This window comes from Pocillopora damicornis, chromosome 14, assembly GCF_964200805.1.
Source record: "Pocillopora damicornis chromosome 14, jaPocDami1.2, whole genome shotgun sequence".
NCBI lineage: Eukaryota > Metazoa > Cnidaria > Anthozoa > Scleractinia > Pocilloporidae > Pocillopora > Pocillopora damicornis.
Genome location: NC_142683.1, coordinates 994,738 through 1,018,996, shown reverse-complemented (window position 1 = coordinate 1,018,996; position 24,259 = coordinate 994,738). Strand labels below are relative to the sequence as shown.

Here is a 24,259-nt window from a genome sequence, read left to right as displayed (position 1 = left end):
TAAAGGGGTAAGTTTCTAAAGAAACTGTGGTGCTGCGTCGGTGGGAGAGTATAGCAGGTAATTTAGTGTTAACAACTGGGTTGAAAACGTAAATTAGCCACCGTAAAGGGTAAAAAAGCTGACGTTTCGAGCGTTAGCCCTTGGAAGAGCTAACGCTCGAAACGTCAGCTTTTTTACCCTTTACGGTGGCTAATTTACGTTTTTAACCCAGTTGTTAACACTAAATTACCTGCTATCCCTCATTTAACTGTCTGTTCCTTTTGCTTTCCCCCATTCCTTGACCCTCGAATTGTCATTACTTTCTCCCATGCTTCTCGTTTAAGAATTTTTACCATGAACTTGCGACGATTGCTTTGTCAGTTTTTATATCTTTTTCCATCAGAGGGCGACTACCCTCATGCTGATGGCATCAGACAGATCTGTCAGATTTGTGTTTACGCAAACAGCGCCGCCAATCCGCTCATTTACAACGCCGTCAACGAACAGTTCCGAGAGGGCTTCAAAACATATTTCCGCTCGTGGATAGAGTGCGTCCTTAAGATCAAAAGGAGCAAAAGGAGGGATGACCTTAAAGTGACCAACAGACGGAATGGGGCCAAACCCATAGGAACATGCACCATGTGTGGGAGCAGCGATACATCCCTAGATGGAACTCTTTTTTCTCAGAAGCAACAGCTACAAGTCAACAATAATGGCGGGACTCAAATCTCGATGAACGGAACAACAGATACTAAGAACTCAATTGAATCTGAGTCGGACAAAGTCGAGGAACATAAAGAGTTGTTGACATCCGTGTAAAGGGAAGGTCGTACGCCCTCCTCCTCCCCTCCCCCCGGATAAAATGTGTTTGAGGCGCAAAGGTGCGATTGCCAGGTAAATGGATAACCAGCGGTTACAATAAGCAAGAGGTACGTGTATTGTTATTGTTTGAAAGGAGCAAACATTGCCAATGCTGTGTGCGCTCAGATTAGGTTATGTTGTGTTGGATGCGTAGAAAATTATCATGAAATTATTATGAAAATATACATGTCTCGGAGTTTAGCTAGCTCGTCACAGCTAAGACTGTTAGGGTCTTCTAACCAAATGTTGCGATAGTTTTACGCGCGATAGGTAATTATTGGTTAAAGCTTAAGTACAACTTGTATGAAGCTCTGAGAATTGAGTGGAACAGTTGTTTAAAAAAAGAACCCTATTAAATCCGATTTATATGAACTGAAAGACGGTTTTCCCCTACCCATGCAGCCCACAAAGAGATATTGGGCAACACTTCGTGGTCAAGAAACCAATTTCTGCTTCTAATGTACATAGTTATGAACCTCTGTGAATTTAGCCAAATCCAATACAGGTGCCTGGCCTTTCACGTTCTTGTCACGTGGGACAGACATAAAGTCCTATGCGAGTGCACTACACATCACGTATTAATCCACGTGCATTGCACATCATATTCTTGCCACGTGGGACAGACATAAAGTCCTATGCGAGTGCATTACACATCACGTATTAATCCACGTGCATTGCACATCACGTGTTACATTTTTCTGCCTGTATGATGAACAAGTAAAAATAATGTCTGAAGGGGAGGTTCACTTCAAAAACCATACAACTTTCATTCACAATTTCATTTGTACTTTTTATTGGAAAAGATGAAAATTATATGGTGTCTGGAGTATACTTCTCCTCTAACTTCTGAGAAAACTTTACTAGAAATACAGTTCTGACTTAAAAAATTCTCCGAGATAGCTTTGAAAAATTAACATCTTGAATACAAGTATCCTACAATTACGAATACTGCACCTTAAGCCGATAATTTAATCAGTATAACTACATTTCCACTATATCACTATATCAAAGCAGTTCCATTAATTCTATTGGCAATTTTCAAGTATGTGTCATATAGAGATACTATTCAAACTAAGAAATACTATATATTGCTGAGTTTTAGTCTATATAACTATTTCATGACTAACTGATAATCTACTTAAGTTTCAAGAGAACTTTCCAAACTGTAACATTATATACTACAAACTAGCACCTCTTAAATGGAGAACTTCAAATAAACTGCAGAAAACTGTATCACATGTGATTTTTTAAAATTTTTCTGAAAGTATACTTATGTGTATTTCATTCTTCTGCTCGTTCACCACACATGCTGCCAGGTATAGGGTGAAATGTACGCACCTGTAAGTAGAGAGAGAAAGGGGATATGAAAGGGCATCCCCTCCACCCACCACAATTCTCCATCCGAGCTTTCTTTGCCTGACAACCAAATGAGGTGCAACATTGCAACATCTCTATAATTTGGTTAAGATCTGCTCAGACCTCTGACTTTTTGCCAATGTGAAAGGGGTGCAGTGAGATCCCAAAGGGGCTTCTCAAAGATTTGACAGTTTCTCTCCATAGGTTTACCAATTTTATGCTCAAGGTAGGAAACATACGTAGCAAATGTAATTCATTTAGGAAGCGTATGAAGCTTACATCAAACTAAGTTACCCTCCCATGGTTTTGTCACTTAAGTTATGCTCAGTAGCGACTTGGATCATCTATGCCAAGCTCTTCAACAACAGGACCATCCTCACCAAGCTCATCACTGACTGGTTTGTCAAGTTTTATACCATACTCAGTTGCCTGACGAAATCTCTCTTCCTCCAAAAAGGCCCTTGATTGGTCATCATACTCTGGCCCTAGAGTCCAAAGCTTCTCCAGTTCATACACCTCGCGAACTTCAGGAAGAAAGAAATGCACAACGATGTTACCTGCAAAATAAAAGCAAATGTTAGAAAATTCCATTCACCATGGCCATGGGGTTTAACATCTTCCAAACATTCAGTAGGTAAAAGAGAGCGTGATAGTAATGTGCCAATCTAATCAAAACTTAAACTTGCCCCCCCCCCCCTCCTGGCAACCCATGGGTATTTTACTGTTGTCTGTGCCTGGGGGGGCAGGGAATTTTTGTCTGTGCCAAAAAACCAACAGCAGCACCAAAAACCAATATGTGACTTTGCTAAGTTCTACAACATTCATTGATAACACAAAGAATCACTCAATATTGGGTGGAGCATTTGAAAGCAATTTTTGCCCAGGAGGTGGGGGGGGGGGGGAGGTTTGCATGAGCCAATCTGCAAATGCTTGAGACGTTTCCAGGGGGTAACTGATACTTCAAACTGATAGATGCATAAAGGTGCAATAGTAGCAGAGGAGTGAAAAAGGTATTTATATCACATCTAGAGATGAAAAGAATAATATAAGCAGCTGAAATCTGAACAAGTCAGCTCGCCCCATAACAAGAGCTGAAAAAGTCTGCTACTCTCAAATTCCGAAGTTTTAGCTATGAACACAGCATGACCATTCTTACCTATATCTAGTGCCACCCAATGGTTACTCTCCATTCCTTCTACCACAGGATGCCCACCTTTTCCAATGCCAGGTAACATTTTTCCTTTGAACTGTAATAGTCAGACTCACAATAAAATACATTATCAACATTAAAGACTTTCACCTCCAGAGCTGTTTAAGGTGACAATTCTCAAACAGGCTTCAGTTACAAACTCCCTTTCCTTGTCATGAGGGTGTCTGCTGTTGAAGTCCTAAATGTAATAACTGTCCTAAATGTAATAAAGTCCTAAATGTAATAACATTTGGTCCTAAATGTAATAAAGTCCTAAATGTAATAACATTTAGTCCTAAATGTAATAAGCCTCTAATGCAATCGTTTAACTCCTGCAGTGCATTGTTGTTATGGCGGACATCCACATTGATATGTTAGTGACAGCTGTTGCTCCAAAGAAACCGCTGACCAGTATACATGTCACATTATGGGCCCGCTGATATCAATCAGCGTCTTTTTACTCGCTAGACATAAGAAATATCAGCAGTCGAAGTATGGTCCTTAAAGCGGTTTATTGATCAAGTTGAAGAAAATCATTTCCAGCGCAAAGTGGGCAAGTGCTTGGCTGGAAGCTCAATAGGATGGAATCGATTGGCACGTAACCATTAAGACTTTTTGGAAAAGAAATTTATTACAATTTATGATGAACTAGCATGCTATTGTTGTTGTTATCGTTCGTATTAAAGTCTTTAGAAGTGATGCACCATTTTAGAGCAGTTTGAATGATTTCTGTTATTGTTATTATCAGTAGCGTTATTGAAATTTTGCACATCAATGTTATTCAGTGTCAATTGATTCTAATGAAGCATTTGAGTTCATTTTTAAGAATGAATATCCTGATTTATTCAATTTTGAACCTGGGGTGTTGCATTTCCAGCCCTCTATATGGCTTTACTCCACCTCAGTAATCAGTTCATGTACCATATGACTATAAGTGGAAACTGCTGAGCTTTCTTTTTTCATTCATCTATTTATCTATTCATTTTCTCCCCTCACGGCAGGGAGAAGAGGTGAAGACAAAAAATGAAATATAAACTTGAGATCAACTTTAAAATGTATGTTTTCCTAATATTTCGGTTCGGGAACTGATGAACCCGTCATAAGGGGCTAAAGGAAAAAAATTAATGGTTCATTAGACCACCAACTGACCATCATGTGTTGAATGGTGTAGCTCAATGGTTCAATTTGACTCTTGCGTGGAAAAAGGCAACATGTCGAGACCTGTGATCGTGAAATGGGATAACATATCATTGGTCAGTCGATATCTTGCTCTGCAAGTCACATTATCATATAGCTAGCAGCGCACGTGGGCAAGATGAAGTGAATCCTCTGTTCTGATTGGCTACCTGAGCGGGCATGATGGGCCCACCCTCGCCCGTTCGGGATCCCCCGTATTGATCCCACGCAAGAAAACTTACAAAGTTCGTAACTTTTGGACAATGTTTTCATATATACATAGAAAAAATAAATGACCCTCTTGGGTTTATTGTGCTGCAAACACAGTTGGCTTTCACTATCGGCTCTCGAAATAAACAGGCCATTCTTGATTCTTATCAAAGCGAAATCTTTTGCTATACAATGAATCCTTTAATGATTAAGCCAAGAAAATATAAACTCTCTTGTATGGTCAAGATTACTGGATATTAGCCTCGTTCTTTTTCTACTTTTTTATGGACCGTGACTTCATCTCAGTCCATAAAAGCGCAAAAAAAGAAAAGAACTCGGCCAATATATAGCCATTTTGACCTCATGTTCGGTCAATAACGCATATGAATATATTTTATGCAAACTCGTACAAATCTGGCAAGGGAAGACAGTACAAAAAATGCCCTTCTGAGCCCAGAATTTGTCTAACGTATAAGTCGGTGGACTTCTTTTTCCTTGCAATTTGGTTCTTCAAGTGTTAACTTCAGCACTGAGGACAGAAATATTTCGTCAAAATCTGTTACACTTAAGAGTCTGAGCCAATGATATAGAGAGAGCTATTAGTCAACGTTCTCGTTGCTTCTGCGTCCGTCAATTTGATGCCAAAAGCACATCAGTATTAGAATAAGGTTTTGTAGCCAATGCTTCTCAACCTACGTCTTTAACAAATAAAAAGCCGCTGATTAATATCAGTGAGCCCGCAATATTCCATAAATATTGGTCAGAGGATTCTTTGGTGCAACAGCTGTCACTTTAACATCTCAATGTTAGCGCAGTTAAACGATTGCATAGGAGGCTTATTACATTTAGGACCGAACGTTATTACATTTAGGGCTTTATTACATTTAGGACCAAATGTTATTACATTTAGGACTTTATTACATTTAGGACAGTTATTACATTTAGGACTTCAACATCTGCTCACAATAGCCTAGCTTCAGCTGTTCCAGCCTTTTTCCTAGAGTCATTTTGCTTCCTCACTGGTTCAGGTATCAAGATTACCCCATAATGGAGGAAAACAGACAACCTTAAGTATGAGGTTTCCAGCTATGTCAAGTCTGTAGCACCCCTTATCTATCGAAAAAAAATTGTTGAAAACTCCTGGTGCAAGGACTGTGCACAAGGACAGGAACAGGTACACAGCCCTATGCAGTATCAACCTGGGACAATAAAAATGCAACAAGAAAATTTATTTCTAGTGCTTTTAGTCTGAGTTATGTTAGACTGGATAGGAAAATATTTGGCTCTCTCTTGATACATACACTATGACCTTGAGCCAAATATTTTCCTGTCCAGCCCTTCCATTCAGTTAATAACATATAATATTAACCTACCAGTTGTTCCAGATTTTTTGCCATAGCCCTGATATGTCTTGTAGAGACACCGCTGACAACAACGAAGTAATCCACGTAATTTTGCTTAATTCCTCTTGTTTTTATCACACAAATGTCTACTGCACTCTCTTTTTTAAGGAAGTCTACTAGATCTTGTAACTTCATATAACCATTTTGATCTAGTTTGTACTGTACAACGGTTGCACGAGGCTTCGGCTGCCTGTTTGGAATATCAGCTTCTTCCTCGTAAAATTCTGAATTTAGTTGGGAAATGATGGTCGCTTTGTCCTTTACAATGGCACTTGTTTTTTCGCCAGTCGATGTACTGCTCTCTTGAAGAAGATGGTGAGCAGTGCTAATACATCGAAATGAAGGTTTGAAGAATCTTTCCCTCTCAGCATAAAAATCGTAATAGTTGTGAACTATACCTTGAGGTTCGTAAAGTTTGGCCGATGTAAGATTCTTAGAAATCTTTGACGAACAAAGACGAACGCTGAGCCGTGTATTTAAGACAAAAAACGTTCTTGCGTGACAAAAAGATGTAAACCTCTGCAATGACATGACTTGAACAGCTGATTTAGGCTAGCACATGCATCCTTTATTTGCATCCGCCATCTTAGAATTCTATGGCCTCGTTTCGAGACAGATAATTTTATACGGAGTAGCGGTAGGGCAAGGAGACGTCAGAGACTCGCTGAGTAGGGGTTGAAACTCTAAGCTCTAAGGGACTGATGGAGTCAAGGGGGAAGGAAGGGGCGGGGGGGGGGGGGTGAGCAGCTATCAATGGGATCCAAGAAAAAAACCACCCTGTGTAACACACAACTGAGAAAGTAGGGGATGAGTGGCAAAGAAACCAGTATTTTTCAACAGGGTGGAATGATATTTTATCAGTCTTTACCTTCTCATACTAAATTGTGATCAGATTCACCCAAACTACCTCTTCTTTTAACCAAACCATTGGGTAGCATTTTTTTTTCTTAGATTTAAAGATTGGTTAATCTGGGGTTACATCAGGGTAAGGGCCCATAAAGTTTTTTGTTGTTTGGCTTTGTGCTAACTACTCTTAACCCACTAACTCCTGTGAGTGACCAAGCCGTGGTAGTTTCTCCTTACTACATCTACACAATATCATGCAGACAAGTGATGAGAGTAAAGAAAAATATCAATTATGAGATAACTAATTGATCCCATACCAAATTCTCCAAACTAACATAATGAGAATCATCTGGCAGACAGTTAGGAGAAGTACTAATGTGATCTAAAGAGTTAAAGGTTAAGGCTTCTATGTTTTGACTTTTTTTTCATTGTCCTGCATCACTCATAGATGAAACAGGTTCTTTAACCAAGGATGATCAAATTATCCCAATTCTTTTCCCCCCTGTGTCTGAGTGTGTAAAAATTATAGTAGAGAAATATCTTTTCTATATTAATAAGATTGACTGGATAACATTGTCTCAATCCTTATAACCAGTTTGCTCAATTAGGTACCAACATTGTTAAGAAAGATCCATCTTTCATTTAGGATTAACCCTTTAACTCCCAGATCAAATTTGTCTTTCTCTCTACTGTCAACTATACAATTCTTGTAATGTTAGTTCAGAGAATTTAGCATTGGATCAACTAATTATTCCCAGATCAATATTTTTCTTTATTCTCATCACTTATCTAGTTGATCTTGTATTGATATTGTAAGGAGAAATTCTATCTTGGTCACTCATGGGAGTTAAAGGGTTAAACAAACCAGATAGAGCTGGGAGACATTCACACACAAGCCTCTAAAAAAAGACCACCATTAAGCATTTGTAAATAAATAGTTTAATAATTGTGGAAATTAACACTTCTATACAATAAAGCAATTTTTACAATCTTATTATTTTACTCATATATAAACTGAAAATCTAACTCAGCCATTTAATATACCAGAATGTTTTAACATGAGTGGGACAGGAGGGGGGGCCTCCCTTAGGATTGAGATCTCCCTTACCACCCCATCCCCAAAACTATAAGCTCAAATCTCAATGTTGCCCTTAGCTTTGCTAAATCAGCACAAAAAACCCATTTAAGAAAAACTGAATTTTCAACAACTATTAACACTGTTTAAATGTTATATAGAAGGTAAAAACTTATGATTTAACTGCAATATTCAAAAAAAGAGGTGATTCAGCACTGAAAAAAAGAAATATAAAAGAAAGCCAAAAGGTTAATGTAAATTTGTGCTTGTAACAAATCATTTTTTTACTTCTCTGCAATTACTTTGCCATTCTAGCTGTCATAAAACTATAAGATTGAAAAATAAATCGAAAGAAAAAGATTAAGTTATTCACAAATAATAATCTGATGGTTATAACTGGTCTGGTTGCAAAATATTACTACCATTCTGACCCAAAAAAATAGAATGAACTTAATCACAAATTTAGAGAGATGCATAACAACATACTCTTTCCAGGAAAATAAGGTCTTGCAAGTAAGCAATACACAAAATCACTACAAATGGTATAAATAATATTATCTTTAAAGGATAAATTAAATTGAGCAATTACAAACTTGGGAACATTATAATTACAAAGATAAGGTAAGAATGTCAAATAAAATAATCTATTTAGCCACATCTGCTTTCTTTATAAATCTGAAACATGGCATTAAAATGGTATTAATAAATATAATTTTATATTTTATCACGTTGCAAATCTCCTCGTCCATTCCTTGGCAATCCTGTCATGTTCCTCTCTGTCATTGACATATTGCGTTGCAATGCTTCCAACAAGTGGGTCAACTAAAAAAATAAAATGCATCCAGTGCATTATTTTCTATTGTTCTATTTGCATGAAAAAAAAATCACATTGATGCACACTTCAAAAGCAGGTAATGCAATTATCCCTCTCTTTTGAGTTGAAAGGGTAACTGACTGCAAGTTTTTCTCCTTTTTTCTTCAAAAATTAACTTTCATCTACAAGACTTAACTCTCAACTCCCACAATTGATTAACATGAAACTTCTCCCTATAATATTCATACATCATCTAGTGAACAGGTAATAAAAATACTCAAACTTATCAGGTAGAGATTTTTATCGTGATCTAACATCAAATTCTCTTAAGTTACTTGAAAGGAAACGTGTAACAGCTAGAGGGAGAATTAACGAGAAGATCTTGGGAGTTTAAGGGGAAGGAAACTGTAAAAGAGTCCACCAGATTTGGACTTTGTCTGGGAATTGGAATGTATGGAATTTATGAGAAGAATGACGCAATTGTACATTGATTGCTGAATTGCATGAAAACAACAAGACTGTGGCAAAGATTCAAAAATGATGTACTGTAAACAGTCAGGCTTGAGGGTGAGTTTTCAGCAAATGATGTTAATATACATTGGGGCTCTAATGAGTATCCAAGTAGCAAGTTGACAAATTACTTCAAATACCTGGATTGCAGTCTGTCAGAAGTGAACAGACAGAGAGAAGAACCTTGGAAATAGTCAGAGCTGGGCTCCAGTTATCTTTCAAAATATCCAGACAAATCACTCCCTAAAAAAACATATTTGATAAACAATTTTAAAAAAGAAAAAATACATGTACTTTTATGAAATTTGAAACATACAAAGCCAAATACTAAACTTTTTGTAGTTTTTGAAGGAAATTAGGGAATGAAGTAAACAGAAATTCATTTATCATGTAAACAAGACAAGTAATAAATGTAAGTACATGCATCCTTTAGAACTCAATTTGTTCTAGCTCTCTAACCTGGCTGTTTATATTGCAGTGATAAATGCGAGTTCGAAAGGTAACCTGTAACATTTGATAGAAAGAAGAATAAGTAACACTCATAGAATAGAAGTGTAAAAAAATCAAAGTTTTTTAAACTGTTCACTAACAAGATCTCATAAGCAATTCTCCATACTTACTTCTATACAATTCTCGTGAAATTAGTCAGGAGAATTTGGTATTGGAGCAACTACTAATCTCCTAATTTATATTTATTCTTTATTCTCAACTCTAAATGTTTGCTTGATATTGAACAGATACTGTGAGAAGATATTCTGTTTTGGTCACCCATGGGAGTTGAAGGGGTAAATAGATTGGCATTGGGGCAAGTAATAATCTCCTGATTTATATTTTTTCTTCATTTTCAACACTAAATCTCTGCTTATATTGTATAGATACTGTAAGGAGAAATTCTGTCTTAGTCACTCATGGGAGTTGAAGGGATATATAAAAATTTCATACCTTCGGTGGTTTAAAAGGATAATCAGATGAAAACTGAATATCTAAGAAAAATACTCCTCCTTCGTAAACAGATCCTTGAGGACCAAGAATTGTTGAGTGCCACTCATAAAGATTGTCACCCTTTGGGCCAGCACTAAAATATACAAACAAGAAAAATTTAAAAAAAAATGCTGCATACCATCCATTGCAAAAGGGATTCGTGATTCTTAATCACTTGATTTATGTGGATGACAATGTACTCATGCGTGATAGACCTTGGCAGAACATGTTTTAGTTCAAATTTTCTCCGAAATAAATTATTTTAATAGCTCGACTTAGACAGGTTTCTTGATTGTTTCAGACTATGATACTGGTTATAAAAAAAACAACAAACAAAAAACAGCAATTGAAACCAAAATGGTTAAAAAATTTTAACTGACTGCAACAAACAAAAATTATTTACAAATTCTACAGCCACACAACAATGCTATAATCAGGACTTGTCCCAACAACATCCTTAACTTGATTAACATAATTGGTTGACAAGCATTTGTATACAAAAGATTGAACTAACTACAATTAAAATATTATAATAAAAGGCATCTAATAATCTAAATGGACTCAAAACAAAATCAGCAATTTGGGAAATTGTGCGACAAAAACATGGGAAATTATCAAATATTAGTTTTGTTCAAAACATTAATTGACCTTGTCATTAAAATCAATATTATTTTAGTACTTTGTAAACATTATATTAAAATATCTTATTTCAAGCATAGCTTAAATTCTATCACACCCCAATTAACCCACGTGTTTTACAGGAATTAATTCGTGAGACATTCCTAAGAGTTTAATACCTTGTGAAATCCCGTATGAAGGAATATAAGATTTTAATCAGCTGTTTACGTGGTGTCTGATTAGACATGTCAATTTGAAAACAATCAACACCATTTCTCCTTCGAAATCGTTATTTCCTGACGGAAAATATTCACAGCGATTGCAGCCTAAATCTCCGAAGTGTGTTAATTAATATTTTACCTGCAGTTAGGTGGCGGTTCAAGCGTTATTTCGGCCAGTTCTCTTTGAATCCTGTCCAAAATTGGAAACAAAGAACTCAGATTTTCCAACAACAGAAGAATTAAAGTAAGGAGCGCAGTGTTTAGCATTGAAGTCTTTGTTGTTGTAAATTGATGTGGTACTCGAGTAACTTACAACAGGAAACCGACATTAGATCTTTCATCCGCGGAGTAGATAAAACCAAACTCTGGCGATAAGAGTTCCCCTAGTATTTTTAAGAATAACCTGATAACTTTAATTTTTCGATTTACTTGCGACCTCTTCTCGTTAGATGAAAACGAATTCTCTCGATCCCCAAAACTAAAGCGATCGTAAGGCCTTCCTTAGTTACATAAAACCTGAATTCCCTCTACTTTGAATTCGCCTCTCGGAATGGAAATATGCGCTAAATGATGATGTTTCTACCTCTTTGCAGCCCCACTCAATGTCTTTGGTGGTCTACTTGGGGCGATCTTAATTTCCTTTCGGATTTGCGTTCCACGGTTCCTTTGATCATTTCCTGCTTCTGTTGCCGGGCCGGGTACATTTTGTAAGTTCCTTGTGTCTTGATCGGCCATTTTTAAGGGTCATGCAGCCTGCAAAGAAGAGTAATCGTCTGAGCAAAGGTCTACGAAAGTTACAGAAGAGCCCCTCAAGGAAGAATATTCGGGATTCCCGTCTAAAGGGCGGCATAGACACGCAGTTCAGTCACAGCAGGAGATTACCGAGACAAGAAGGCTGGATTCTTTTCGAAGCGTACATTTAAAAAGTACTAGATTTTATCTCTGTTCCCATTCGAAAAGACTACGATATGCCATTATTTTATATGTATAAAAAAACAGAGCTACGGGATAAAGCGTGTTTCTTAACGTTCACTAAACCTGTGTGGACGAACCTTCATCAAGTACATGTATGACTTCACTAAGGTTTTCCTCTTAGTTATAAAAAACCCAAGGAGTGATCCTTTTAAATGAAGTACTTACAAATGTAGTATAGTCTGAAGAAGGTATCAGCTCAAATGCAGGCCAAACACTTCACACGATACGCCAATATATGAGTTTAAAGTTAAGCAGATCGACCAGGTGGTTAGATTGTAGACGAGCCAAGTACCAAGCTATGAGTTTGCGTCTCAACTGTCGGGAGAATGAATGCAATTGAAAACACGATGAGGACAAAAGCAGTTCTTGAGGTGAATATCTTGAGTGCTCAATTCTGTTCTTGTTGTTCCGAGCAAGATCTTCTTAGTGTGTGAAGAACAAGAAGTTAATCTTGATCCCCTGTCGAAAGGCCAATGAAGCAGATCACGCCAGGCGAAATACAGCTGAGATTTCTTGCAGCACCGATTTCATCAAATAACATTTACCAAATTATCAAATGACTTCTTGCTAGAGAGAGCCAATGGTTAAACCTTTCAGGAGCCCTAGCAAAGGATAAAAAACCTGAAATAACACGACGATAAATATCTCTAACACAAGTGATATCGAAATAGTGTCTCAAAGAGAACAAAAGACTGTTACTCCCTTGGGAATAAGAACTAATCATGTGAAATACTCAGGGGAATAGGATTGAGGAGAACTGGTAACGAGAGACATAGTTTAAATGAAAAAAAATTATAATGTCTGACAAAATTTTCAAAATCAGATAGGTCGATGAATTAACAGTTGAAAATGATAAACATCTGCAAACATAAGCAAACATGGTCAAATTGAAATTAAAGTGCCATATTTCTCTTTCAAAAAGAAAAGGAATTTATTGAATGGTTAATATACCGGAGATCCGCGGAAAGCCTTTTGGTCGATCCACATATGCATTTTTCTTTACTTTCGCTCAAAGAATGGTGCCCTTTTTACACTGATCATGACTTGCCCTCAGGAGAATGAACAAATTTCAAGTCTGAACCATCTGAGAATAAAGCAAGCCTTTTAACTGACCAGAAAAAAATTTATGCGGCACAAATTCATTTCATTCTCCTCCCTCGTCCCCACATATAAACTTCCCTAATGGTTAAATGTGCGATACATGCAGAATTTCTCTTAGTCACAACTAGCTGCATGCTCAAAGGTTTTAAACGTGACATTTCAGAAACTGCAATGGATTTTCAACTCATGTTACGTCATCGATATGTCATATTTCTAATTACAATTTTTTACGCCAAGGTTTTCGTTAGGATATTTATTTTTGTATCATTAGTTATGGTAGGAGACATCAATGTAATCATGACGTTCTACGAAATAAGCTCCTTTTATTCGCTTCACAATATAAAAATAGAGCACTGTTCGATTCATCTAGCACATTAATTTACCAGAACGTTCTGTTGTGTAGCTTTTATTGCACGCGAAGAAACTGGCACTAGCTATGTCGCAAGAAAATATGGCGGACGTAGAAATGAATACAAGCGATGGTGAAACTTCGCCAGAAAAACAGGAAACAGATGAGCAGATGGACGTAACTGAAGAGCCTGAACTAGACAAGTAAGATCGTAGCTGGATAGAAGGAACTTTAAAACACAATTTTACCGATACGCTTTTTGTTTGATGTGTATTTCTCTTGCAGTTTTGCGAAGGCTGATGCTAAAAAGCAAGAAGGAAACAGAGAATATATCCAGAAAAACTATGAAGCGGCCGTTAAATTGTACACAGAAGCAATAGGTATATTACATATTGCTATTGTTTAGTTTCTGTACCAGCAAATACCAAGGAAACTGTTATAACTTTGGTTTATTTGATACAGAACTCTTGCGATCTTTGGCCATGTGATTCTTTCAGAGAAACTAAAAGTTCTTCTTGCTTGTGGTAGGAAAGTATCATTTCACACAAAATTCTTACTCGGATAGAGTTTTGTTTCAATCCCTGTCTTGTTTATTGCAATAGAGTTAACATACCACGACGTTTAATTGTTGTTAATTCGAACCTTTACAATTTGCCGGCTCTTTGAGCAGGAAGTGGCCGAAACTTTAGTCTGGCTTCTTTTTAAATATCTTTGTCGTTTTATTTCGTTTTATTAGTATTTTGTTACATTCATCACAGTAGTTCGAAGGCTCTACCTTAAGCTTTTTTACGGAATTCTCTGTTAAGTGATGTATTTCTTCCTCAAAAACATCTATAAAATTGCAACGCGGCCCGTTTAGCAAGGTTGTTTAAGGGTTACATAAAAATTGTATAAGTAATTTGGTTTAATCAACTAAGTTGATAGTGTAAATTGGCAACTGTTAAGAGTTTCTAAAGCTGATTTTTTGAGTGTTAGCCCTTTGTCATTCACTTTGATGTAGGACTAATACTTGAAATGTCTGCCTAAGAAACACTTTACAATGACCAATTTAAACCATCAACTCAGTTGATAAAACCAAATTACCTTGTTAACTTCTACTTATGCAGCACCACGATTTCTTTGGAAACCTATACCCTTTATTTCTGTACAAGTATCGTGCTAAGTGATGTATTACATGACAGATGGTTTTGAAAATGGAGTAAGAGAGATGATAACTTTTGAGCTTGGTAAAAAAATAGAGAAAGATGCTTTTTGGGAGAGTGACACTCTAGATGTACAGCTGATAAGCAGTTACACTGTATTCCACTGAGTTTGTTATTACTACCAATTATTCTAGGTTGTTATAAAATTCTCATTTTCATTTATTTTAGAGCTAGCTCCCACAGTAGTTACATATTATGGGAATCGTTCAGCAGCATACATGATGATCGAGAATTATGACAAGGCTTTAGAAGATGCTCAGACTGCCATCAGAACTGATGAGAATTTTATGAAGGTTGGTCAAGATCCTCAAAATATCTTTTTAATATTCTAATAATCAGCTGTTTGTTTTAACAATTTATATCCTGGCAAGTCTTAACACTCCACCCAAAAGTAACTCTTCAACAAAGTTTAAATATCATGCTATCAACTTGGGAAATTGAACTGTCACTCAGTAGGATCATATGACAATGCCATGCAGATGTTTCTCTGATGTATATTTTTTAATAAAAAATTAGCAATGATAATGAACAATGTTTTGACCCCTCCAAGGTCATTATAAACTTGAAAATGACCTTGCAGAGGTTGAAACATTATTCCTGTTTGTTGTTAATTTTTATGAATGATGCTTTAGATTGAGATACAACATAAATATTTGGGATTTTGATTGTGCCAGGTTATTAGTTTTTTTCTTCCCTTACTGAGGGGGAAAGTTTTGGAAAGATCTTTTCTGATAGATGACAGAAATTGCAATACTGCATTTTCATTTTCATAACATACTGTTTAATTCAGCCAAGTATTTAGAAGAATTACAGCATTTCCATTTTAATTAATCAAAGAGAAATCTGTGTATTGTTTCTGGTTTTTGGCATATGCACAATGACTAGACAAAATGGGTGCAAAATCTAATGGGAAACTTAACCCTTTAACTCCCAAGATCTGATTATTAATTCTCCCCTGTAGCTGCTACACATTTCCTTGTAAATTAGTTATGAGAACTTGGTGCTAGATCAAGATAACAGGTTCTACCAGATAACTTTGAATATTCTCATTACCTGTTTGCTGAAGAATGTATGGATGTTGTAGGGAGAAGTTTTATGTTAATCACTTCTGGGAGGTAAAGGGTTAAATTTGATTTATGGGTCAAAGAACATGTACTTGTTAAGTTTACAATTCAGTTTACTTACAAGCTAGATATAAAGCTGGTCTGAACTTTTTAATTCCCGGCTAAAGGCTGGTTAAAAAGAATATTGATAGGGAAAATTTTATAGTGGATGTCAAGAATGTTTCCCTATTTGAAACAACAAATTTTTGTATTCATATACTATAGAAATTATATTAGTCAGTTAGGAGAATTACCACAAGTTTCAGATTTTGTGAGGAACTTTGTAAATTTTCTTGTTTCAAAGGGTTATTTCAGGGCTGCTAAATGTCACCTTGTCATGGGATCCATTGGGAATGCAATAAACTATTTGCAGAAGGTTCTTGAGAAGGATCCTAAAAACAAAGATGCTCAAGATGATGTAAGTTAATTTTTTGTAGAATGTACTGTGAGGTGTTATGATCATGAACCCTTTGGAATTTTACAGAAAAGACTATACCATAGGCTTAAGGTGTACAAATGATAGTCTCCATTCTATTTGGTACTAAAATATGCTTGGTTATTTGTTCACGGACATAATCTGCTCTAAGAAGCGGACAGTTTTCCCAAGAGCAAAGCTTGTGGCAATCTGTGAGCTTAGTGGTTAGGTATCAGATGTCCAAGATTTTGGTACTCCTACCCAGTAAATCAAATTAACTTGTAAGATATCACAAGGAAGATTTTAAGCCTTAATTTAATCCTTTAATTCTCAACATCTCATTAGTAATTCTCCTTTCTTTCTGCCAAATGATTCTCATTATGTTAGTTTTGGAGAATTGGTATCAGATCAATAAGTAAGTACCATAACTGATATTTATCTTTATTCTCATCACTTGTCTGCATTATATTGTATAGATATAGTAAGGAGAAATTATGTCCTGGTAACTCACAGGGGTTAAAGGCTTAACCCTATAAATCCCATGAGTGACAAAGATAAAATTTCTCCTTACAATATCAAGACAATATTAACCAGATAAGTGATGAGAAAAAAGAAAAATATTAATTAGGGGATTATTAGTTGATCCAATATCAAATTCTCCAAACTAAAATCATGAGAATTGTATGACAGACAGTAAGGAGAATTGCTAATGAGATCTTGGGAGTGAAAGGGTTTAAGGAAAGCACAGTCAGTGAGACATATTCTTGAGTTTTATTTTTCCACTGAAATTTTTATTTAATATCCAGCTGCGCACAGCAACAAGGGCTCAAGATTATGAGTCATCTGCATTTAAAGCTCATGATGAGGAGGATTACAGAAAGGTATGGCTCTGTCATGTCAGTGTGCGAGCCCTTGTTATTTTACCATATGTTAATAATTTCTGGGAATTAAAGGTTTTCATACCTTGAATTCATCTTTAAGACATGTTGATCTCACTCGAGCATTTAGAGCATTGAGATGTTATTATCAGTATATCATTCAGGGTTGGTCTTATATTGTGATGTTTTCATACACAACAGGTTATCTATTACTTGAATCATATCCTCGAAAGTTGTCCTGCTTGTGCACTTTACAAAGTAATGAGAGCAGAAGCTTATTGCCTGATGGGGAAATACAGTGATGCATTAAGAGATGTGCAGTAAGTACAACTCTAAGTGTGCAACTGATGGTAAATTTATAAGTGACAGATTTTTATTGTGTACATGATCAAGCCTTTAACTTATTTCTATTTTTTTATAACTTGATTCCACGTTTCCTTGGGTCTGTTCAGTACCAGATCACAGATGACGTCAAAATGTGGTCACAACAAAAAAAGTGCGCATCAGGTGCAGCCAAGTGTGTCAGTGATGTTCTCACCAAATTTCTATGTTGCCATTATCTTTTACCAGAGAAGCAAAAATTGTCTATGATAGTGCCATCTATGCGTCTGTCCTCCAATAGAAAATAACTAGTCAAAATGCACTTGTCATTCAGCTTATTATATAAATTTAATTCATCCCCAGGAATATCTTAATAGATGACTCATTAAATTCTGATGCACTTTATGTAAAAGGGCTCTGTTTATACTATCAGGTATGGCATTCTCTTTACTCCTTCCACTCCTAAGATTAAAATATAGATTCTCTGCCCTCTGTGCTATACATTTCTTATGGATTAAACACTGAGAATTGGGTTTTAAATCAAACAGCTTTCCCTAAGGTGTATTAATTTTTTCTTTCTTCTCATCACTATTCTGCTTGATTATGTATTGATATTAAAATGAGAAATTCCTTTTTTGTCACTCTTTTTTCTTTGGAAATGTAAAGGAACCTCTGAAATGGAATTTGGATAGGGGGGAAGTAAGAAAAGAGACGAAATGGTTGTCAGTTGTATTTATCTCTTTTGCTTTTGATTTCAGGACTATGTTGACAGAGCGTTCCAACATTTTAGTCAAGTTTTAAGGAGAGATCCAGACCATAAGAAAGCAAGACTGGCATTAAAGGTTCAATAATGTTTATTTTACCTTGTATAGAGCAGTTTTCAATTGACAGTCGAACAAACACCAAAGTAACTGTGACAGCCATTCAGAACAAAGGAAGAGGCAATGAGAGCTCAAAGTAAAAACAAGCGCTTCACCAAAAAGCGGGAAAACGCGGGTGACCAAGTCGTGATTGGTGTTAGTTTTGCTTGTGATTGGCTCAGAGAGTGGCACGAGTTTTCTGGACCAATCAAAGAGCGAAGTAAAGCGAAACCCATGCAATTCCGGATTACTTTTGACACTTTCAAAATTTTCTCTTACGAGGTCTAATAAGCCTATCCCACTTGCCCAGTCTCATTTCTTTTTAAGGAATAATCAGTCTGTTTTTCTGTTCTGTAGAAAGCGAAACATTTACAATCCAAGAAGGATGAGGGAAACGAGGCTTTCACCCGTGGGAAATATCAACTGGCTTATGATACGTACACTGAAGCATTGACAATTGACCCGCGCAATAAATCAACAAATGCTAAGCTGTGTTACAACAGAGCGCTGGTCTGCTCCAAGGTGAGTCTTCTCTGAATGAGAGGCCGCATGCTCGGGTCCATGCCGGACTGACCGGTGGTCAAATCTCATAGGGCATGCGTAAATGGATCGATTTTGGCAGGCCGCGCGCCAATTTCCCACGCAAAATGATGTAGGAAAACGTAATATACAACCGCTGTCACGTAATTATGGGACAAATTTTAAACCCTCATAGAAATCTGTAACAGAAAAAAAAGGACATTAAATTTCAGTTCCTGATTATTCAACAGTGATATCTTCTAGAAGTTGTTGTTATGATATTTAATAAACGGTTCATCTGTAGTCGCAATATATACTCACTATCACTTGAAGATCGCGACGTATCGACTGCAATACTGCTAGTCTTAGGCTGGGAGGATATCACTTGACAAGGAAAAGCAGCCTACAATACGAGATGGAGAAATTACTGTATTACACGCGTGCAATGTGCGTGGACAGTGCGTGGTTACTGCGTGGAGAGGGGGTAGTGCGCGTAAACTGCATGCACATTCCACGCGAGTAATACTGCAATCCTTCCAGCCTGTACTGTGTACATTCTCTCTGACGAAGGGCTAACGCTCAAAATGTCAGCTTTGAAACCCTTAACGGTGGCCAATTTACGTTATCAACTCAGTTGATAATTAATACCAAATTACCTCTGTATTCAGTTAGTCTCTGTCACGCATCATCATCAGTGATGATATGTAATAAAGCAAAGAATAGCATCGCTAACTGCAATTGGTCAAAATTCCTTGCCAATAACAATCAAACTATTTGCTTATTATACAGTTAAACCAAACAGAGAAGGCTATTGAGGACTGCAGTCAAGCTGTAGAACTGGATTCGACTTACCTAAAGGCTTACATCAAGAGAGCAAGATGGTTAGTTTTCCTTATTTGCCCTTATTCTCGTAGAGACGAGCGTGGCTGCGCGCTTCTTGGTGCCTCTACGCTTGCGCGTAACAACGCCCTCGCGTGGGCTGATTCAAATTATTGTTGCCATTTATTTGTGCACTTGTCACAGGAGATAATTTCCCTACAACATTTTTATCTCTGTTATCAAGAATTGATCCTGCAATAGCTCAAACTCGACGAAAAGAATGCGCCCGGGGTTTTTCTCGGATCTTTCAAACTCCAAGCATCAGTTACGGCTGTTGATCTCGAGGGGAACACCCACTATTTGTCGCCTCAGGGTCGAAAGATTTGGGGGGGGGGGTCCCATGGTTTTCAGGGGAAAAGGGAAGGGGGGTCAGTCGTCGCTACAGAGTATGAAGGGGGGGCTATAGAAAGTAGACTTCCAATGAGAGGAGAACATTAATATGCTACTAAACATATTAATGTATCGGGTAAATTTATCGTGACATAACCAAGATCTACCGACCCCCCCCCCCCGACGATTAATGACCAGTCCCTTTTGTTAACTAGATTTATCTGTTCCCTGCTAAATGGTAATTAAGATAGCTTGAAATTATTTTTTCAGCTACATGGAAACAGAAAAATTCGAAGAGGCCGTACGAGATTTCGAGAAAGTGTGTAAAATGGACAGATCTCGAGGTGAGAATCTATAAACTTGTACAATTGCGTGCGTGCGTTATTTAACACGTTGACCTGTAGGCTGAGTGTGTCTCTCTTTTCTTTCAGAGTATCGACGTCTGCTGGAGGAAGCAAAAATGGCTTTGAAAAAGAGCAAAAGAAAAGATTACTACAAAATTTTAGGGATTGCTAAGGGTGCTACTGAAGACGAAATAAAGAAAGCTTACAAAAAAGAAGCGCTGAAACATCACCCAGGTCAGACGTGGGAAACAGGGGTAGAAGCATCATTTCTCCAAATCCCAGTTTCTGAGGACTTCTCTTAAGTCGAAATTTAACTGGTTTCCCTTCCTCTTTGAAACGCTGAAATCTCCCCCCCCCCCTCATTTTGTTAACCTTCTGTTGATTCAAACAAGATTTTTTGTTTTTCCCAAGGGGGTCCTCACTATAGAGATTTCAATGTACCTCTTAAACGCTTGAAATGCTCTCGTTACAGTGACATTTCCGATGCTTATGCCATTTCGGGTGTCTAAGATGGAAAGCCAATTTTACAAACCCAAAAACCGTTTGCTTTGGTCTAGTAGGGCTGCAACATTTCCTTACTCAAAGTGTCCTGAAAATGGTTTCCCGCAAACAGACCCTTATTATTGTGAGGTAGGACGCGCGTTCCTCCGCGCGCGGGGAAGATGTGAGACGAGTCGAGGAGAGCTTTACCGGGGTTGGGCACTAATGAGAAATGCTAAACCCCTTGCAGACCTTTCGCGGGCTCACGTTGCTCGAGGTCTCGTACTTTGCCGCGCGCGGGCGAACAAACGTTCTTGCCGAAGCGCTAATACTAAAGGCTTGCTCGCAAGTGATGAAAATGCGAAGAAGTTCATAGTAAACATAACTTTTCTTCACTTGTTCATTCGTTCGCTCTCTCATTCATTCGTTCATCCAGTTATGTACTTACGTATGTATTCATTCTATATTTCATTGTTGATTAAATGATTGACCAAGTAATCTAATTATGTAGTAGTTTTAGAAAGCAGCTGACCGTTCTTCTTACTGTACGTATTTTTCGTACAGTTTTCATCCTTACCAATCTAGTTTTTTTCCTCTTCAGATCGTCATTCTGGGGCAACAGAAGAAGTCAAGAAAAGCGAGGAGCTGTTGTTCAAAGAGGTTTGTTAAACTCGTCCTACTCATAATCGAATGCGTATTCATCTTTTCCATCTTCCCACCGTATCTTACTTGGTATTTTCTACATCTGTTGATATGACCGTGTGATGTGTGCCAACTGTTGAACGCTCTTTAATAGTGTTAGCTCCTGCTGGGCTTAAAAAAAGGTGCGTGAAAAAGAGCAGGGAATAGCGACTGTTTCCTTTGCAACTGCAGCTTCTGCTTCTCACTCACCCGCCCTTACGTTCGTCTTCTCTGAATGAAAAAACGCATGCCCTTCGCTCAAACTAAGGCATGCGTAGATGGATCAACTTTGGACAGCTGTGCGCCGAATTCCCGCGCAACAGGACATAGGAAGACACAAGAAACAATCGCTGTCACTTAAATTGCAACACTCTCGTCACACTCTGGTGTTTATTTTAGGTAAATGAAGCTTACAGTGTGCTATCAGACCCCAAGAAAAAGGCAAGATATGACTCGGGTCAAGATCTCGAAGACGGCATGATGATGTCAGGTAGGTTGGCAGCCTGTGATCTGGGATCCAGTGCATTTAAAGTAGTGTCCGTAGACTCAAACAAGACTTCTTTTCACTCCCCAAATGTTATTTGTCTATTTATAATTTTTTTTAATTGGGGGAGGGAATAATGGTTTCATTGTGTGCCAACTTTCCAGACAATTATCTAGGAAAATAATTTTCAATTATGGATTATGATGTTTACGCTCTGTTTCGTGGAACCCCTCCCCCCTCCCCCGCGCCACGTGTTTACATACCTTTTTTCAATTGTTTTAATAGATATCGACCCCAGAGATATATTTCAAGCATTTTTCGGAGGGCATGGAGGATTCAGTGGGTTTAACTTTGGAGGACCTGGAGGTATGATGTTCAGCATTGTTTTTTGTTTCATTTTTGTTGTTGTTCTTGTTGTTTGTTTTTAATGTTTTTTAACGGACCAGCTTGGATGGATAGTCAACGTTCGTCAATAACACGAGCCGGATAAGAATAATTACTTGCGTGCTTCGCGCACTTCGCTTACGTGAAAACGCAAGGTTGTAAAAATGATCATGCCAATGTTACCAGTAATGGTGTTAATGGTTATGACAGGAGTGGTGTTAATGATACGAAATAACGCCTGATTTGTAGATTATCCAGTGTGGAATATGACTTAAAATGTCGCGCTTGTTTGTCGCGTGACTGCTTACATACATCGCCTATCAATGTGGCTTAAAATGTCACGCTTCTTTGTCGCGTGACGACTTACATGCATTGCGTGACTCCTTTCCTTGTCTTCATGATTTTCTCTTTTAATCTTTCAGGTGGAGGCTTCCCCGGTGGTTTCCAGTTTACCTTTGGTTAACTTCTACTTTTGCCATCTTCCATTATCCACAAATATATCACAAAAATATAATGCTGACAAGACCACTAGATCGAGGCATCTTTTTCGCAATAGTAACATTATTTCTTGCACAAGGAGTGTCAGTTCAAACTCCAGTGACACGCAATTTTGCGTTCAGGTTGACAATGGCGGATAATTTGTTGGAAGGAGAGAGAGGATCAAGATGGGAACGACGTAATTCAAATCGCGTGTTAATCAACAGAGAAGCTAATTCATTCGTCTGGTTTACTATCAGGAGGAACTTCCCCTCCCTTCCCCTCCCTTCCCCGTGTTTCTCCCTTTTTCGCGCCCCCCTCCCCCGCCTCCCCACTCCCTAACATCGTATATTGAGTGTTAATTTAATCTGAAACGCATTCTATAGCATCTCTTGTAGTAGAACAAATCGACAAACGTAGATGTGAAATGATCTCCATGATCTTTTTAAATTTATCTAAGTAGTTTTATAATTTTTATTTTGTCATTTTTATTTTTATTTTATCTCTAAAACTTAACCCTTTTTCACCTAAGAGTTAAATTTCAATTCTCCACACTGTTTGCCGTACATGTCTTGGAATTTTAGCGCTAAGAATTTGATGTTGAATCAGACGTTCTCCCCCAGCATATAGTTTTTTCAGTCTTTTGACAGCCGTTCAATTGGAAAATCTATTGACAGGATCAGGTGAGAATTGCTGTGATCTCCTAGGAGTGAAAGGGTTGATCAGTTTTCGTTCTAAACTGGTTACTGAGTGTTTCCTATAGTTTCAAACTTTGTGTTTACAGTAACATAGCAGTTCTACGAAGGCGTGGTTTTGCGGATGGCTTTAAGAAGTATTTTGTTATAGATAGATGCTGGTAAATAAAATCTGAAGTCATTATTCTGTTTCCTTGTCTTTCTCGTGGTTATCATAAGACCTCAAGGCTCTGCTCACACGAGTCTGAAGAAATTTGGAAGATTTGAAACTGCAACTCTGTTTCATCGATTGCCGTAAATCAGAACGTGAATAAACCGGTATCTCAGAGGTCATGGGTTCAAATCCCGTACGAGCCTGAATTTTTTTTTCTTTCAGATCCTATTTTCAACTACTAGTTCAGTAGCGTTCTTAGCTGCGAGGATCTCTTAAATTCGTTTCTTCACCGCAGTGCAAATATATGAATTTCATATATCTAAAATCATCGTGAATAGATTATTCACCGTAAACGGATCTTTGCGAATACCCTCTGTATGCCCCATACA

General features: G+C 37.5%; 4 protein-coding genes across 16 annotated transcripts in view; 2 read left to right on the top strand and 2 right to left on the bottom strand.

The window, feature by feature from the left end:
• The window catches only part of LOC113671545 (neuropeptide Y receptor type 2), a 44,188-nt gene extending 42,115 nt beyond the window's left edge, over positions 1 to 2,073 (top strand). For all 13 annotated transcript variants that reach the window (XM_089194180.1, XM_089194183.1, XM_089194181.1 and 10 more), the window contains one exon: positions 383 to 2,073. In XM_089194180.1, coding sequence (XP_089050306.1) covers positions 383 to 798 — 416 coding nt within the window. In that variant the 3' untranslated portion in view covers positions 799 to 2,073. The remainder of the gene's footprint in view (positions 1 to 382) is intronic.
• Positions 1,287 to 6,787, bottom strand: LOC113671547 (uncharacterized). The gene is made up of 3 exons (XM_027187775.2): positions 6,145 to 6,787; positions 3,353 to 3,443; positions 1,287 to 2,753 (listed from the first exon to the last, which is right to left on the bottom strand). The coding sequence occupies exons 1-3, from the start codon at positions 6,703 to 6,705 to the stop codon at positions 2,521 to 2,523; spliced, it is 885 nt and encodes a 294-aa protein (XP_027043576.2). The 5' UTR covers positions 6,706 to 6,787; the 3' UTR covers positions 1,287 to 2,520.
• Positions 6,788 to 7,943: 1,156 nt separating this feature from the next.
• Positions 7,944 to 13,395, bottom strand: LOC113671548 (ubiquitin-conjugating enzyme E2 E1). Its single transcript, XM_027187776.2, has 7 exons — positions 12,380 to 13,395; positions 11,823 to 11,992; positions 11,379 to 11,429; positions 10,362 to 10,494; positions 9,879 to 9,923; positions 9,560 to 9,662; positions 7,944 to 8,917 (listed from the first exon to the last, which is right to left on the bottom strand). The coding sequence occupies exons 2-7, from the start codon at positions 11,972 to 11,974 to the stop codon at positions 8,820 to 8,822; spliced, it is 582 nt and encodes a 193-aa protein (XP_027043577.2). The 5' UTR covers positions 11,975 to 11,992; positions 12,380 to 13,395; the 3' UTR covers positions 7,944 to 8,819.
• Positions 13,396 to 13,551: 156 nt separating this feature from the next.
• On the top strand, positions 13,552 to 23,900 carry LOC113671610 (dnaJ homolog subfamily C member 7). Its single transcript, XM_089194178.1, has 16 exons — positions 13,552 to 13,867; positions 13,950 to 14,044; positions 15,035 to 15,159; positions 16,274 to 16,387; positions 17,191 to 17,265; positions 17,464 to 17,582; positions 17,947 to 18,016; positions 18,342 to 18,425; positions 18,801 to 18,965; positions 19,752 to 19,843; positions 20,442 to 20,515; positions 20,603 to 20,749; positions 21,597 to 21,655; positions 22,076 to 22,166; positions 22,446 to 22,526; positions 22,967 to 23,900. The coding sequence occupies exons 1-16, from the start codon at positions 13,752 to 13,754 to the stop codon at positions 23,005 to 23,007; spliced, it is 1,548 nt and encodes a 515-aa protein (XP_089050304.1). The 5' UTR covers positions 13,552 to 13,751; the 3' UTR covers positions 23,008 to 23,900.
• Positions 23,901 to 24,259: the final 359 nt, after the last annotated feature.

Excerpts from the sequence above, each read along its gene's own strand:
- LOC113671547 (XM_027187775.2), bottom strand. The coding sequence starts at position 6,705 with ATGTCATTGCAGAGGTTTACATCTTTTTGTCACGCAAGAACGTTTTTT. Across the intron at positions 3,444-6,144 it reads CAAAAAATCTGGAACAACTG|TTCAAAGGAAAAATGTTACC; the intron begins GTAGGTTAATAT and ends TGACTATTACAG. Across the intron at positions 2,754-3,352 it reads TTGGGTGGCACTAGATATAG|GTAACATCGTTGTGCATTTC; the intron begins GTAAGAATGGTC and ends TTTATTTTGCAG.
- LOC113671548 (XM_027187776.2), bottom strand. The coding sequence starts at position 11,974 with ATGGCCGATCAAGACACAAGGAACTTACAAAATGTACCCGGCCCGGCA. Across the intron at positions 9,924-10,361 it reads ATCCTTTTAAACCACCGAAG|GTTACCTTTCGAACTCGCAT; the intron begins GTATGAAATTTT and ends CAAATGTTACAG. Across the intron at positions 8,918-9,559 it reads TCTGACAGACTGCAATCCAG|TTGACCCACTTGTTGGAAGC; the intron begins GTATTTGAAGTA and ends TTATTTTTTTAG.
- LOC113671610 (XM_089194178.1), top strand. The coding sequence starts at position 13,752 with ATGTCGCAAGAAAATATGGCGGACGTAGAAATGAATACAAGCGATGGT. Across the intron at positions 15,160-16,273 it reads CTGATGAGAATTTTATGAAG|GGTTATTTCAGGGCTGCTAA; the intron begins GTTGGTCAAGAT and ends CTTGTTTCAAAG. Across the intron at positions 22,167-22,445 it reads AGACGGCATGATGATGTCAG|ATATCGACCCCAGAGATATA; the intron begins GTAGGTTGGCAG and ends TTGTTTTAATAG.